Below are 15700 nucleotides of genomic sequence, written 5' to 3' on the forward strand. Positions count from 1 at the left end.
GGATCACTTCAAAACCCAATGTTTAACCTCGAAGTTCACATCAAACTGTCCACTCTGTTATTAATTTGCAAAGCACCACACCTGAGTCTAACATAAAGGAACACGGAGACACCTCTGCCAATAAACACACTCAAACACAGATAGAGCCAGTTGTAGTGACACAATCCTGCCATTCCACAATGAGTCTACAAAGTACTCATGAATCACACCACAAATACCTGTCAGCATGAAGACATTTTCAAAGCTGAAATGCACACAATCTCCTCACAGATTTGTATTAAGAGACCAAAATCTGCAGTTGATTTTGAAGACAGGGTCGTGTACTCTGAACCTAGAATGGAACGTGGTCTGCCCTCCCTCACAACACATCCGTATTACCAAAATCTATAATGAACTACATTATGAGTAACAACAACACAAATACTGGTTTCTTTTCTTGCTATACACCTACTTTTTTTATTGTCTTCAATTTTGTTTCTTGGTCTTCAAAGCCTAAAATAGTCACTCTCAGGCTCTCCACAGAAAAACTACATTGACTATTACCCAAAAAAACTTCCCAACATTTTCAACTATTACCTCTCAGTCTACCATCCTTTAGTTCAAGGACTTTGATTCCATTCATCACACAGCCATGACTGATCTTTCCTTGCAAAATCTCCAAGTCCCATGTCTCCCACTGTTTGTCTACTTTAATTGCTTGGGAAAACCAACCTGTATTGAGCCCAAATACTCTTTCTCCAAGCTGAAATAATGCAGTATAAGCGGCATTTAAATTCATAACTCTCATAGAGACTTTTGACTTTCATAAAGGGAGGAAGCCAAAAGACAGCTCAGTGGCTTTCAAACACCCAAGGCAGGTTTCAGAGGCACTACTGCAGACCTTCAATGCCATAATGATGATAAACAGAACATTATCCAAATGTCCAAAGGATCAAATACAGCAATTTCTTTTTTGTTTTTTTGTTTTGTTTTGTTTTGTTTTGTTTTTTTGGTTTTTTGAGACAGGGTTTCTCTGTGGTTTTTGGAGCCTGTCTTGGAACTAGCTCTTGTAGACCAGGCTGGTCTCAAACTCACAGAGATCCGCCTGCCTCTGCCTCCCAAGTGCTGGGATTAAAGGCGTGCGCCACCACCGCCCGGCAAATACAGCAATTTCTAAGCACTATTCACAGACAGGAAAATCAATCAAGTATCCTAAGTCACTCATTAAAGCCAAATGTATATTTAGTTGAAAAAAGGAAAAGAGAGAGAAAGATAATGGTAACAATCTTCAGGGGAAACATCCTCACATATGAGAGCTTTACTTCAAAATTCAGACAGTTAATTCACAGCCTGAAACCATTTGTGGCCTGAAAACACTCATGTATCCTTCGAATAGCTGAACAGACTTTGTGCAATGTCCCTCTACTGGCACCACATGTCACACAGCACTGCCTGACCTCTGTTCCAGTGTTCTCTGCAGCCACTGAACACAGTCACATCCTGAGGTTGTGCTATAAGACTCAGGGTTTCTCACCTTCACTGTTTATTTCCCTAATGAATCATTTTAAAACTATAACTCTATTATTAATCCCATCAGAATTGCTTTCATTTCGGAAATAAACCAGGTTGATCAAACACTTCAATATACTTACATATAGAGTCATGTATCATACAATGACATTCCAGTCAATAAAATGACCACAAAAACAATGTTTGTTCCTTAAGACCCACATGGTGATATATCCATCTCAGTTGTGTAAGTACTTTGTGATAATTGCACAATGACAAAATTGCCCAAATATGACTTTCTAAGACTATATCTCCATTATTAAATGATGCAGACTGTACCATACTTGAGATAGTATACACACACACACACACAACTATCCATTCTCACATTGAGTTAATTTACTACGATGTTCATTCAGTCTGAATACCGGCATCCTCACAATTCCATTTTACTGCCTCGGAGAAAGCCTGAAGGTTACAGATGATCATAGAAGACTCACTATTTAAGGAACATCTACTAACAGTCAAGTCCTGGGGCTAGTATTTTATATAAATCACTTCTGGTCCTTGTAATTATTCAGGGCAGTCTTTATTAGTCCTGCTTTATATATAAAGCTCATAAGACAATTTACAAAGGGTCTCAAAAACAAATTTTAAATAGAGCTTAAAATGTAGATTTATCTCCAAAACTCAAGCTTTGATCACACTTTCATTTTCTTGTGCACTTTCCAATGAACTGGAGACTCTGGATGATTACTGACAGTGGTAAACCACACAGGAAAGGGGGTGACTGCAGCAACACCTGTCACCTTTATTTCTTTTAAAGCGTTAGTACTTGGTGAGTTATCATAAAAGCATATACAAGCATAACAAAATAGTTTCCAGGAATTTCTAAAGGTATACTAATGAATTAAAAAAATTTTAAAGATAAAAGAGGGGGTGAATAAGAGAACTGCGGACAAGTATTGACAACAGACAGGAAGGGTCTTAGAAACAGAGATGATGTGTCATCTCAGAGCACAAGCTCACACCTGCTGTGCAGTTAGCAAGTAGGAATGCTGGATCCTCAGTAGCGTGGCACTGTCTTCAGTCAGTGTTCAGAATGAACAGAAGGCACATGGAAAAGCCATCCAAACCTCCAGACATGGCATTACAGGTTTTGGAGTTTGCCCTGCCTAATCTCTATCTTGCTTTGGCCCAATATTTCACCACTATGTCCCTTTTTCTCCCTTTTGGAATGGTAATGTATATTCTGTGTCAATGGTATGCAAGAAGTATGTAATTTGCTGTATGAGTTTACAGGGGTCAAAATTAAGAGATTGCCTTAAGTATCAGAAGACTTTGAGCTTTTACACTGTGTTGACATAGAAAGACTATGCAAACGTTTGAAGTTAAACTAAATGCATTTTGGATTTTGATATGGCTATAAGGCTAGGGAGAGCCAGGAGGTGAGAATGCTGTAGTGTGAATTAGAATGGTCTCCATAGACTCATTATGTTTGACTTTTTGGCCCCCAGTTTGTGGAATTGTCTGGAAAGGATTATGAGTTGTGGTCTTGTTGGAGGAGGTATGTCACTAGGGGTGGGCTTTGAAGTTTCAAAAGTCCATACTATTCCCAGTTAGCTCTCTGCCTTGCACTTGTGAATCAAGATATAAACTTCCAGCTATTGCTCCAGAGTCATGCATACCTGCTTGTTGCCATGCTCCTCACTATGACTGTCACTGAGTCATCCTCTAAAACTGTGAGCCCCAAATAAACTCTCTCTTCTAATTATTGTCTTGGTCATGATGTCTTATCACAGGAAAAGGAAAGTAACTAGGACAGGCCACAAGTAATTGCCTTTGGCTTTCTTAAAGAGAAGTCTCATTTTGCTTTATTATGAAACTTGGCACCAAAAATTATCCAAGTTCACAGAGCGTGATTTCTACATGACAAACTGGATATCCAAGCATAATGACTGAACACTGCTCATGGGTTACTGCCCACATACAGAACAAGCATCTTTGAAGACATGCCCAAGCATACAAAAATTCAAGAAGTGTAGAAAAGTAAGTTTTCATGAGCTAACACTCTTTTAACACTGGACTACTCTATATTTATAGTACCTCAACTACAAGGCTTAATATTACTCTAAAATAAAACGCAAAATAAAGATGATTCAAAGAAACAAAACATATGAAAGAAAGTGTTTTTATACCTGTTGATAGAAGAAATTTAATGTCGGCTTATCTTCAGTAAATTGGTTTAGAAAACCTTTTGGCAAGTAACGAATTCTCAATTCATATCTGAAAGATGATTCACAAAATACAATGATTAGAAATAAATCATTTTCTGAATTTACAGTCTATAACTCATTAACTCTGAAGTATAATGTTGAAAGTAAGATCACATACAATGTTTAAATGGACAAACCTTGTGCATCCATGCAGCAGCTGCTACAATTTAGTCACTCTGTGATAAGGCAGAACACGAGGTCAAAGAAGGCCTGGAGCCCACAAGTCAGGTACCCCCACTTTGCCCCATCCTCAAGTACCCCCACAGATAATTCACACCTGGGACTGCATACTGTGTGTTGTAGTGTTTGTAGTATTTCAGTTCAGCTACATGCAAATGAGAGTGTATGCAGCTAACAGCAGTTCCATCCTCTTTGGAGGGCACTTCACCAAGGTATGACACAGTATTTATCCTCAAAATTGACTGTGGCCTTGGGAACTGTTGCTACTTTTTGACTGCTCGAACAATGCTACTATAAAAACTCATTTTTCTTTATTTTTTTCTTTTTTTGTTGTGTGTTTGTTTTAAGACCTGACTGGAGCTCACTACGTAGGCCATGTTGGCCTCAAACTCACAACGATACACATCTGTCTCTGCAAAGTGCTGGGATTAAAGGTGTGTACCACCACAACCAGCTGATTTCTAATAGTTTTGTAATGGTGTCTTGTTTTGCTGTTTTGTTTTTGTTTTTCGAGACAGGGTTTCTCTGTGTAACAGCTCTGGCTGTCCTGGAACTCACTTTATAGGCCAGGCTGGCCTTGAACTCACAGAGATCTACCTTCCTCTGCCTCCTGAGTGCTTGGATTAAAGGCGTGTGTCACCACTGCCCAGCTAATAATATCTTCTGAGATGAGTTCACTATCTATACATCAGGTCTACTTTATTATAAAACCAGGCAAGTATGGTGGGTACATGGAAGACAGAAGCAGAAGAGCTGTGAGATAAATGGAGGGAACCTGGGTTTCACAGTGAGACCCTCTCAAAACAGAAAAATTGGCAAACAATTAGGTTCTACTTTACTTCTGCCCCAAGATAGCATTCAGTAACTCAAGATAGATACGCTCTGGGAAAAGTGTCTACAGAAGCATCACAGGTGTCATTAATTCTCAAGGGAGAACTTACTGGGAACTACCTACTTATGTGCTCTGTTTCTTATCAGTTATGTGAGTGAAGAGGTATAGTCCTTGGCTTTCTGCACGTAGGAAAGTATTTGCTCAGCAAATTTCAAATCCACAGGATTCTTCGCTGTGAGTGTCCTGTCAGCTACAGTTAAGGAAACAGGTCCCAATTAACACTGCCTGGTCCATCTCTAGATGCAGCATTCTGATGCTGACTTTAGTTATCAGCTATAGGCAACAACTAGGAACTTAGAAACTTGTCAGTATTTTACGCAGGTGCTGTCTTTTTATAAGAACAGGGAGTAGGGGGCTGGAGAGATGGTTCAATGGTTAAGAGAACCGACTGCTCTCCCAGAGGACCCAGGTTCAATTCCCAGCAGCTGCCTGTAACTCCAGTTCCAGGGAATCTGACACCTTCATACCAAATGCACATAAAATAAAGTTAAATAAATTAAAAAAAAAAAAAAGAACAGGGGATCTTGATCAAAGAAACTGCCTACAGTGGACCTGTGTCATGTCACTAACTCACTGTCAACCATCATGTTAATGAAACTCAATACTCTCACCAGGATGCTGGAAAAATAAATGAGCCATGTAAACACAACTCTGGAACAGCCATTGGCACATCACCATAAACGGCCTCTAAGGTAGATCATGTTAATCACTACTCAACAAGCACTGAAGAGAGGCAGGGTGCTAGCTATCAAAACTCTATGTCTTTGTGCAAGCCAGGGAACAACACAAATCTATGTGCAGGGGAAATGGGTGTTGAAAGTGCTAAAGGGCACTCAGAGGCATTCTGAGGCAGTGACCCCTGACTATGGTCTGAAGGAAGTGAGGAAGGGAGCTATAGGTCACTTGAGAAGACAATTGCAGCTAGAATAGAAGCAAAATCTGAGCAGAAACAAGAGTCCAGAGAGAAGATGGGACACACACCCCCCTGCAAATCCTGACTATAGGGTTTTCTCAAGGAGAAAAGATACTATCATGTCCTGAGCAGAGAAATAATATCAGAGGGTTAAAGTTTCTCTTCACTAGGCCCACCATGAAGAGGTAGTATGGGCCAAGGAGCTAAGTGAGAGTAATAGAGGGTAAGTGCATAACTCAGTAAGAAATAGATAGGTTAATATCTACCTGTTATCACATGTGTGTATGTACGCACACACATACTACATACTCATGTGCAAATTAGCTACAGGTATTAGGAAGCAATTAAGAATGTAGATTCCTCTTCAGTAAAAACATGTAAGTGTAGCCAAGAGCAGAGTAAAATGGGAGACACTATGACTTCACACATAAAGGAACTAAATCCAGTTTGCTTGTAGATGTAGAAAGGCAAGGCTGCCCTTCTGGTCTTATTTGAGCACATTACACTGAGTGTATCTTACAAAAACTCTTTGCTCAAGGTGCTCTAATTTAATTCCAATCTTATTTAATTCCAATCCATAGCCCTTAGCCTGTGACACTTGACACCCACATCCTGCTTCCCCTCACCTCCTCTTTACACTTCTTTCTTTATACTTCTGTCACCACACTAAGAGCTAGCTATGTTGCTTCTCCATGGACTTCCAAAAACCAGTTAAATATAACATGCCCCCAATAGAGTTATCCTTTGTTACTGCTTCAAAGCAATCTGTTCTCATTAGTGCCACTGGTATCTTGCTTCCTGGAGCTCACACGAATTGTAAGCATAAGATGCCTACAAGTTAACTAACTACTGGGAACAGGAGGCTGTTTCAAAAAAGCTAAAGTGGACTAAAAAGATCTATTAGCCCTGATACTAAGACAGACTGGCACAAAGTACAGCTTCAATAAACAATACAGATAACCCTCACAAGCAACATGGTGTGGACAAACTGATTCTTACACATCCAATTAAAAAAACAAAACAGAGAAGGATGGAAGCACAAATGCCCATCTATGAAAAGTCAACATACCAATCAGTACAAGGCAAAATCACTAACATATGCTATGACTGATGGATGACAGTGCAGTGAAACCACACTCACTGCATGGTCTCAGTGCCTCATTACATAGAAGAAACGGTAACAGGAGAAACCTGAATGTGCCCACCTCAGTCTAATGATTCCAACAGGGATACCTGGTAAATTTAGTCTGCAAGGACAGGTTTCTTGGTATCATGCAATAAAAACATCCTGATAGGCCAGGATATAGGGACCCATAACACATTCACTTCCCATTATCTTTTCTTGTTTGTTTGTTCTGATAGAGGGTCTTGCTATGAAATCCTGGTTAGCCAGAAACTCACTAGGGAGCCCAGGCTGGTCAGAAACTCAGGACAATCCTTCTGCCTTAGCCTCTCAAGTATCAGGATTAAAGGCACATACTACCATGTCTCACCACATAACTACACACATTCATTCCAAATGATGAAGACACCAATTAATCTCTGGAGGACAAATGTGATGTAGATGAAGTTTCTGTCCCACCTGGTACCACATTCATTCAGTCCCAAACAAAAACACAGAAAGCTTATATTAATTATAAATTGCTTGACCTATTAGCTCAGGCTTATTACTAACTACCTACTACAACTTAAATTAACCCATGATTCTTATCTATGTTTAGCCACGTGGCTTGGTACCTTTTCTCAGTGCAGCATTTTCATCTTGCTTCCTCTGCATCTGGGTGGTGACTGTAGAATGAGCCTTTCCTCTTCCCAGAATCATCCTAGTCTGATCACCCTGCCTATACTTCCTACCTGGCTACTGGTCAATCAGTGTTTTATTAAAACCAATACAAGTGATAAATCTTTACAGGGAACAAGACCGCTATTCCACAGCAGACAAAGACTCATCTGAACAGAATTAAAAAAAAAAAAAAAAAAAGAGTAAAAAAGCATCATAAAAATGTTTACTCTTCTCATTTGTTGTGGTGGTACATGCTTTTAATCCCAACACTTGGCAGGTATAAATGGGAAAATCTCTGTAAAATCTAGGCTAGTCTGGTCTATATAGTGAGTTTCAGGTCAGGCAGGACTACACACTGAGAAGCTGTCTATGAATGGATGAATGAGTTGCTCTTCTCATGATGAATGAGAACAAGTCAATAGACAATAATGAAGAAGCACATAGTCCTCTGGTTGATGGGGAAAATTCAAGCAAATAACCATATTAATTAATAATACAAATACTATCAAAATTATGAAATACAGTCAAACAAAACTTAGATGGCAACAACACATTATTATTATTATTCTTACTGTAATAAATATTGTTTGGTTGCTATTTCAACACTATCATATTATTTTCTCTCTTGCTTACTTTACAATGACACTATCAATACATTACCTTACTCCATTTTCATTAAAATCTATTTTACTCTAGACCAATATTATCCCATGCATAAACAGAGAAAAAAACAAGAGTGAGAGTATGACAGTTCCAGAGGGAAAAAGCTGAACAAACACAGACACCCACTGGCACTGAACAGAAGAGTATATTCCACAGCCACACCCTCAGGCAACACACTTGATGTGTTATAAAAGCCACTAAGAACGCTGGAGGCTCAAATGGGGCAAGTAAAAAATCATAAAGGGTAAAAGCAGAGGAGAATGCAGGACCAAAGAGGTCAGAAAGATGGAGGCTAGCTTACTCAGCAAGTACCAAAGACACCACAAGAAGAAAAGACTCAAATCCCAATTTAGGCTGATGAAGACACTTCCAAGCTACACTTAGAGTTGAGTAGATGCTGAAACTTGAGAGGGACCAATGTTAGTAGAACTGAAGGAGGAGAGCAACAGCAGGAGCCAGACTACAAAGCAGGCAAAACCTCTGGAGCTGGCCCTGTATGTAGCGAAGCTACACAGAACATTTTTGGGCAGAAGCGACTCAAACATTGAAACTGAAGCACTGCCTTGAAGACTTTTGACGTGACCCCACCACCTCTGTTCTTCTCTGTTTACCACCTTTAGACTTTTTACACAGATGACTGCAGCAGTTTGCTTACTGGTTTCTCTGTGCCCAATACAAGGACATGTGAAGATTTAATAGAGAGCACAGGCACAGCATGAGAATGCACACACACACATATCACACAAATACATCACATGGAAGGGAGGTCAGAAAGGGTTACAACATCTTTACATTCTTCATGCATATGAAGAATACTTCCTCTGGTCATCTCTGCAATGTTTTCAGCAATATTCAACTCTACATTCATGGGTTATTAATTTTTCAAACATCAAATCCTGTTTTACAAATAGTAATCCCTAGGCAGAGGCAGGCGGATCTCTGTGAGTTCGAAGCCAGCCTGGTCTACAAGAGCTAGTTCCAGGACAGGAACCAAAAGCTACGGAGAAACCCTGTCTCGAAAAATCAAAAAAAAAAAAAAAAAAAAAAAAAAAAAAAAAACAAATAGTAATCCCTACTCTATTTTATTTGATATAAGGTAAAATAAATTGGCTTAAAAGAACAAAAACAGAAAAGATGGTGCTCAAGAGTGAAATTCCCTGAGCATAAACAAGGAAAATGAAGTTTCCTCCTAAGTGTCTGTGCAAAAGAAGAGTGTACCATAACTGCAGGAAGTGAAAACCTGACGTTATTTTCATTTGCCATTTAGATATTTAATTTTTAATCATTAAGTTGTCTGATTAAGTGTTTAGAAGTTAAATCTTCTTTTCGTATCAGTTGATATAAACCAACCTAATTATACTCTCCAGGAATAGTTTGCTTACTCCAGTTATCTGACAGATTTGAAAATACAACTGCATTCTCTGAAGAACTACACAACTGACACAAACCTGTATGAATTTGTATTTCATCTAAAGGAGCTGGCTTCCTCTGCTGATCTAGGCCCTTGTTGAAGGAATTGACCTTCTTGAGTGCATGCCTAAGGGTACAACATGGAAGAAGCCCACTTTTTAAAGATATACTTACTTCTCTTCAAACTAAGTATTTTAGATTTAAGATTTGTCAACTAAAAAGATTTACTTACTCATAAAAATTATCAAGTATTAACCAGGAAAAGGATAAATAATTGGAGGTTCTTTTAAATCATCTCAAAATAACTTCCGTTTCATTCCTGTTTGAGCAGAATCTCTAAGAGCTTACTCCCACTGTTCCTATATCTGAACAAATGTGCACCATTCTTTTCAGGTGAGTGTAGATTACCGGACTTAAGTATGCTATTAGCCCACTGATGAGACCATCAGTTGTGCTCTCCGCTTGGACAAGTCAAGGCCCTCTATGAGACATCAACACTAGATCATAAAGCAGCAGTACCACTTACAGTAGAAGTGCAAGCATCAAAGCACTGAGAACAACTGTGATCAGCAAAGACCATGGTGATAGAAGACAAGGAATGGAAAGAGAAACAAGCTTAACTACGTGTTCTAAAGAGATCACTGTTTAGTAGTAACTCCTAGTCAATCTTCATTACACAGGAATAGTGATTACAAGCAGCATAAAAGCTGACATCCTCTTGTGCATATTTTTAACACACAAAGTAATCCAGCACGGTCACACCACAGTGGATTAGAATCTTACTTCCACTCCTCTGGTGGGTGAGCAAGTTCGTATTTCTCCCTCACACTGGAGACTCCCATATCCACATGCAGCCAGTGAACTTCCTCCGATCGCAGATGACTGAGGCGAAATCCATAGCAGGCTACGTGTTTGACTTTGTGACTGTCCACTATCTTCTGAATGATGCCCTAGAACACACCCCCAAAGAAATGATGGTTACAGATCAAAAAAGTCTAGTTAGTTATGAGAAATCTTAATAAGCACATCACATAAAAAATGTTACTTAACCCCATATAGGAATTGTTGTTTGTCAAGCAGCAATATTTTTATGAATAAGGAAAAACTTTAAGGGAAAAAAAACCCAAAGATTTTCTTCCCAATTCTTTACCGACAAACAATGCAATATAAATATAAGACATTTCGGCAACTCCACCTTCATATCACCTCAATATTGTCAGCAGGAACTAGGCCCTTTAAGGTTCTACTTTCTGAACCAAGATCTTCTGAAAGACCAGGCTATAGCATTAATATCTTCTCTTTAGCCGGGCGGTGGTGGCGCACGCCTTTAATCCCAGCACTCGGGAGGCAGAGGCAGGCGGATCTCTGTGAGTTCGAGACCAGCCTGGTCTACAAGAGCTAGTTCCAGGACAGGCTCCAAAACCACAGAGAAACCCTGTCTCGAAAAACCAAAAAAAAAAAAAAAAAAAAAAAAAAAAAAAAAAAAAAATCTTCTCTTTAAACAACAACAACAAAAACTATGAAATATTCCATGAATTGGTCATAATCAGTTTGATCTGCTTCGTATGTTAGCATGTGGCAGTTTTATAGGCCTCCAAACCTACTGCTTTTAACACTTACTATGCTGAGTTCAGGAGACAGTTCTCTTCCAGTGTGTCAACAGGGGAGGTGAAATTCTTCCTGGGGCTATGAGAAGGCAAGCTTTAGAATCACCTTCTCCCCTGCCCCGCCATCATGGGGAAGCCCAGGAAAAAGATACCCCTAATGATGGGAAATGTGTAAGCTATGTGGGGATGAGATTGAGTCACATGCTGTATTTTGTGCATAGGACATAAAAAGTACAGCCCACCCTCTCCAGTGGTGAAGAAAAAAATTCTTAAAGGAAGCTAACATAACCATTAAAATATCAACAAAAGAAAATTCCAGTTTTTAGAACCCAACAAGATGGCTCAGCAATTAAGGGCACTTGCTGCTCTTGCAGAGAACCTAGATTTGGTTCCCAGCAAAACCCACAACTGTCTGTAACTCAGGTTTCAGGGAAACTGATGCCTTCTTCTGACCTCCTTAGGCACTACAAGTACCTGGTATACTAACATATACTGAGGTAAAACACTCACACACAGTTTTAAATTTTTTTTTAATTTAGTACTTTAACACTTTAACTTACAATAAAAGACAAAAATTTTAAGTTTTACACTTACTAAGGAATTTTTTTTTATTATGGTCCAATGCTATTAATAATAAAAGATATTCTCAACTGTCTTAGTCACCATTCTATTGCTGTGAAGAAACACCAAGACCATGAGAATTCTTATAAAAGAAAGCATTTAACTGAGGGCTTGCTTACAGTTTTAGAGGTTAAGTCCATTATCATCTCTGTGGCATGTAGACAGATGCTAAAGTGCTAGCTGAGAGAGAGAGACTCTGGGCTTATTTAGCATGGCTTCTAAAACCTCAACGCCCACCCCCAGTGACACACCTCCTTCAACAAGGCCACATGTGTGCATACAGAGACCAGAGAAGGGCACTAGGTATCTTCTTCTGTTGCTCCCTTATTCCTTCAAGACAAAGCTTCTCAATAAACCACAGCTCACTGTGTTAGCTATGTTGGTCAGCAAGAGAGCTCCTGAGGTTTGCCTATCTCTCTTGCCTCTTCTCTCCTCCCTTAGCACTTGAGTTACAGACACCATCAGCTATGCCTAGCTTTTTACATAAAAAAAATAGAGATTCTAACCCAGTTCCTCAAGCTTGCACTGTTACTCATTGGCCATCTCCCAGGCCCTCAATCTTCTCTATAGAAAAGAGAAGAAGCAAAAAGAAAAGAGAAAAGAGAAAAGAAAGAAAAAAGGAAAAGGAAAGGAAAATTAAACAGGTACCATAAAAAACAGTTAGGGATAGTGAGGATGTGTGTGCTACTCTGTGTCCTAATACCTGTGTATGGCAGGCTGAGACTCAAGTGGATGGATGGGTCAGCTAGTTCCCTTTCAGATCTCCCAGGATGGAGTAGGAGGCCATGATCAACACAAGCATGGAACATTCAAGAGGGATTAGACATGGGATCAGAGGAAACAAACAAAAGTAACAGACTGCAAGAGTCTAAGATAGATTCATAAGGAAGATAGTCTCATCAAGACAGGAAACTGTCTTCAGTGTGCAGACCTCAGAACTCAGACAGCCATAAAATGCAAAGCCCTAGAGAATTCCTGACGGCTGCATCTTATCAAGCCACAGAGTAGGGCTAGTAGGAACTGACTTCAGCCCAAGTTACAGTCTTAAATCCTGTGTTCTGAGTGGGGATTTTCCCCAAGGCCGGAACATAGGCTAACCTTAGTGACTCTCTCAAATCATAGATCACTTGTATATCTCCTTACCAACCTGAGTCCCTCAGCTACAAGGTGCTGCTGCTCCAAAATTCCCAAAGGCACTCTGTCTTCCTATCCCAACTCGGCTAATCTACACCAACGTATACTAACACTAGTCACACAAGTACATCAGAAGTGTCATATCACCTCCTTGCAGCTCAGTAACACAAGCATATCCTCACTTGTTTAAGTGACACACATCCCATGTGTCAACCCAGCTCTAATCATCCTTTTATGTTAAACAAATCTGTCCTTCCTCACCTCATCTGTCAGGTATAAGGCTCTGCAGAACACAAACTACTTCCTACACTGATATTTGTCACTATTCACCTGCTATGGGGAATCCCATTCCAAAGGGTGTTGTCTCCATTGACCTTAAGGTTAAAAGGTTACTTCATATCCTTGTAACTCACGAGCACCTACAGGAGCCCAAATGTAGCAAACCAAACTTAGTGAGGAACTTAGTCCAATTCTGCATTGAGCATTGGGAGAAAATACACTTGTAGTCTTGGTGTTTTATGGAGCAGAAATTGAGTCTGGTCACATTTGGTCAAGTTTTCTGAAGAAACCCAAAATGACCTCAGTTGGTGTTACAATAACAAAGTGTCCCACACTACAGTGTCTTAACGAATCATAGTTCAAGTTTGCACTCTCCAGAAATCAGTCAAAAGTAGCAGACATACAGAAATTTCACTTTTCCTCAGTTTGCTTTTCATCACACTTCTATACAGTTATCATTTTCCTCTCTACCAACTTCCTACCAATTTCTCTGGGCAATGACAGGCACTAAAAACATATAAGTCACAAGTTCCTAACTATGCTGCCGAATGTGCATACTCAGTAACACAATGAGATAATCTGAAAACCAAAAACTTTGCTCTGGAGAACTCAAGTATTACTGACAATTGTTTGGCAAGGAATGTGTTCTCAAGACACTGTACTGTTGCTTTGCGGTGCTTCCATCACCACAGAAGACACACAATTTCTGGAACACAGGAATCATGAAAAGTGGTTTTATGAGTATGCCACTCAAATTAGCTGAAGTCAACTTTAAATTCTCATCTTAGCTTTGCAGGTCTTTAACCATCTAGTCCTATGAAATATAAAACCATGCCTGGCTACTCTGAAACCTCCATTTCTCCATTTATGCCAGGATTCAAAAATACAAGTTTTCTGGGCTAAATACTAATAACAGATCTTAGTAAAACAATATTTAAAATTGAAAATAAGACAATGTTACAAACTTTTACAAGAACACAGCACTGAGTGCACGCAGTTCTTCACTACTAATGGACTGTTGTAGGTGAGAAATGTAGGTAGAAACGAAAAATGGTACTCACTGAACACTTTTCTAGCTGCTGTCACTTATGGTGCACCACAAGCACAGGACAAAAGAAGCCCATTGAAAACAAATATCTTGTTAAGTACAACAAACTGTACACCAACAAAGAACCAATCACTTCACACGGGATGTTAGCAACCTCCTAAGCAACACATAAAACCAACCTTAGGATGATTGTCAGCGTGATGAACAAAGCTAAAAATCAAAACTACCATGTGCACAGTCATAACTCTGCTCACCTTACCTCATTCTACTCCTAGGATAGGCAGTGATCTCAATGTGCTTCTCCTTCCTTCCTTCCCTCCCTATTCCACTCACCCTGCTAATTATTCCTTCCTTCCCTCCCTATTCCACTCACCCTGCTAATTATTCCACAATAAGGATGCAGAACTTCAGATTCTTCAAAATCTGGCCTAGATGTCCATCTAAAAGTCCCTCTAAACCAAAGAATGTACTTTATCTCTGGAAGGTCCACAGCCACAGCATCAGCTCCCTGCTGGTGCTGGAATAAACCACCACAAACTTAAGAGACATAAATGATATGTGTATTATATTTTGGGTCTTGGAGAAACCAAATCTTAAAGAGTCTTGCTGGGCCAACTTCAGGTATTTGCATTTAAGTTCCCAACTCACTATCTGGCTATCTGGAGGAATATATGCATAAATTCTGAGGCTTGGAATGAGGATCATCTTTAGAGACTAGCCTCCTGTCTGTCAAAATCTCCCTGCCCAAGATTACAGTGAGAGAGAATTTTTGCTTCATGCTCTGCCTCCTTACATTCTCTTTAGCAAAGCTTTTCCTCTACTTTGTTCTTAATGCTTTCTTTTTCACCTTCTTCTCTAGAAGAAAAAGCCTAAGACCTGTGGACTCACAGTAGTCAGCATTATTTAAAAAAAAAAAAAAAAAAAAAAAAAAAAAAAAACACCCCACACACATCATATCTTGAATACACACCCACCTGTTCTTCTATCACAGAGAAATTATTCAGTGATGACTGGTAAAGTATCAGAGATGGTACCTACCACACACTGCAAATCTTGGACTACTCACAGAAAACCTTCCAGGCAAACTATGGGAACCTGACCCAAAGAACCTTCCTCTTGGAGCTAAAGAGATGGTTCAGTGGTTAAGAGCATTGCCTGCTCTTCCAAAGGTCCTGAGTTCAATTCCCAGCAACCACATGGTGGCTCACAACCATCTGTAATGAGGTCTGGTGCCCTCTTCTGGCCTGCAGGCATACATGTAGACAGAATATTGTATACATAAAAAATAAAATAAATAAAATAAAAAAAAGAACCCTTCTCTCTGGTTCCATCATTTTTTACACAGCACAACTCTGCTAATAGAACTTACGCCTACACCCTACCCCCCCACGCACACACACATTCTA

The 15700-nt window shown here is 39.6% G+C and overlaps 1 protein-coding gene across 10 annotated transcripts in view; it reads right to left on the reverse strand.

Moving 5' to 3' along the window:
* Ptk2 (protein tyrosine kinase 2) overlaps positions 1–15700 on the reverse strand; it is a 207465-nt gene that overhangs the window by 123779 nt on the left and 67986 nt on the right. For all 10 annotated transcript variants that reach the window (XM_057791700.1, XM_057791691.1, XM_057791699.1 and 7 more), the window contains 2 exons: positions 10389–10555; positions 3687–3774 (listed from right to left, as the gene is read on the reverse strand). In XM_057791700.1, coding sequence (XP_057647683.1) covers positions 3687–3774; positions 10389–10555 — 255 coding nt within the window. The remainder of the gene's footprint in view (positions 1–3686; positions 3775–10388; positions 10556–15700) is intronic.

Source organism: Chionomys nivalis, chromosome 17 (assembly GCF_950005125.1).
Source record: "Chionomys nivalis chromosome 17, mChiNiv1.1, whole genome shotgun sequence".
Classification (NCBI taxonomy): domain Eukaryota; kingdom Metazoa; phylum Chordata; class Mammalia; order Rodentia; family Cricetidae; genus Chionomys; species Chionomys nivalis.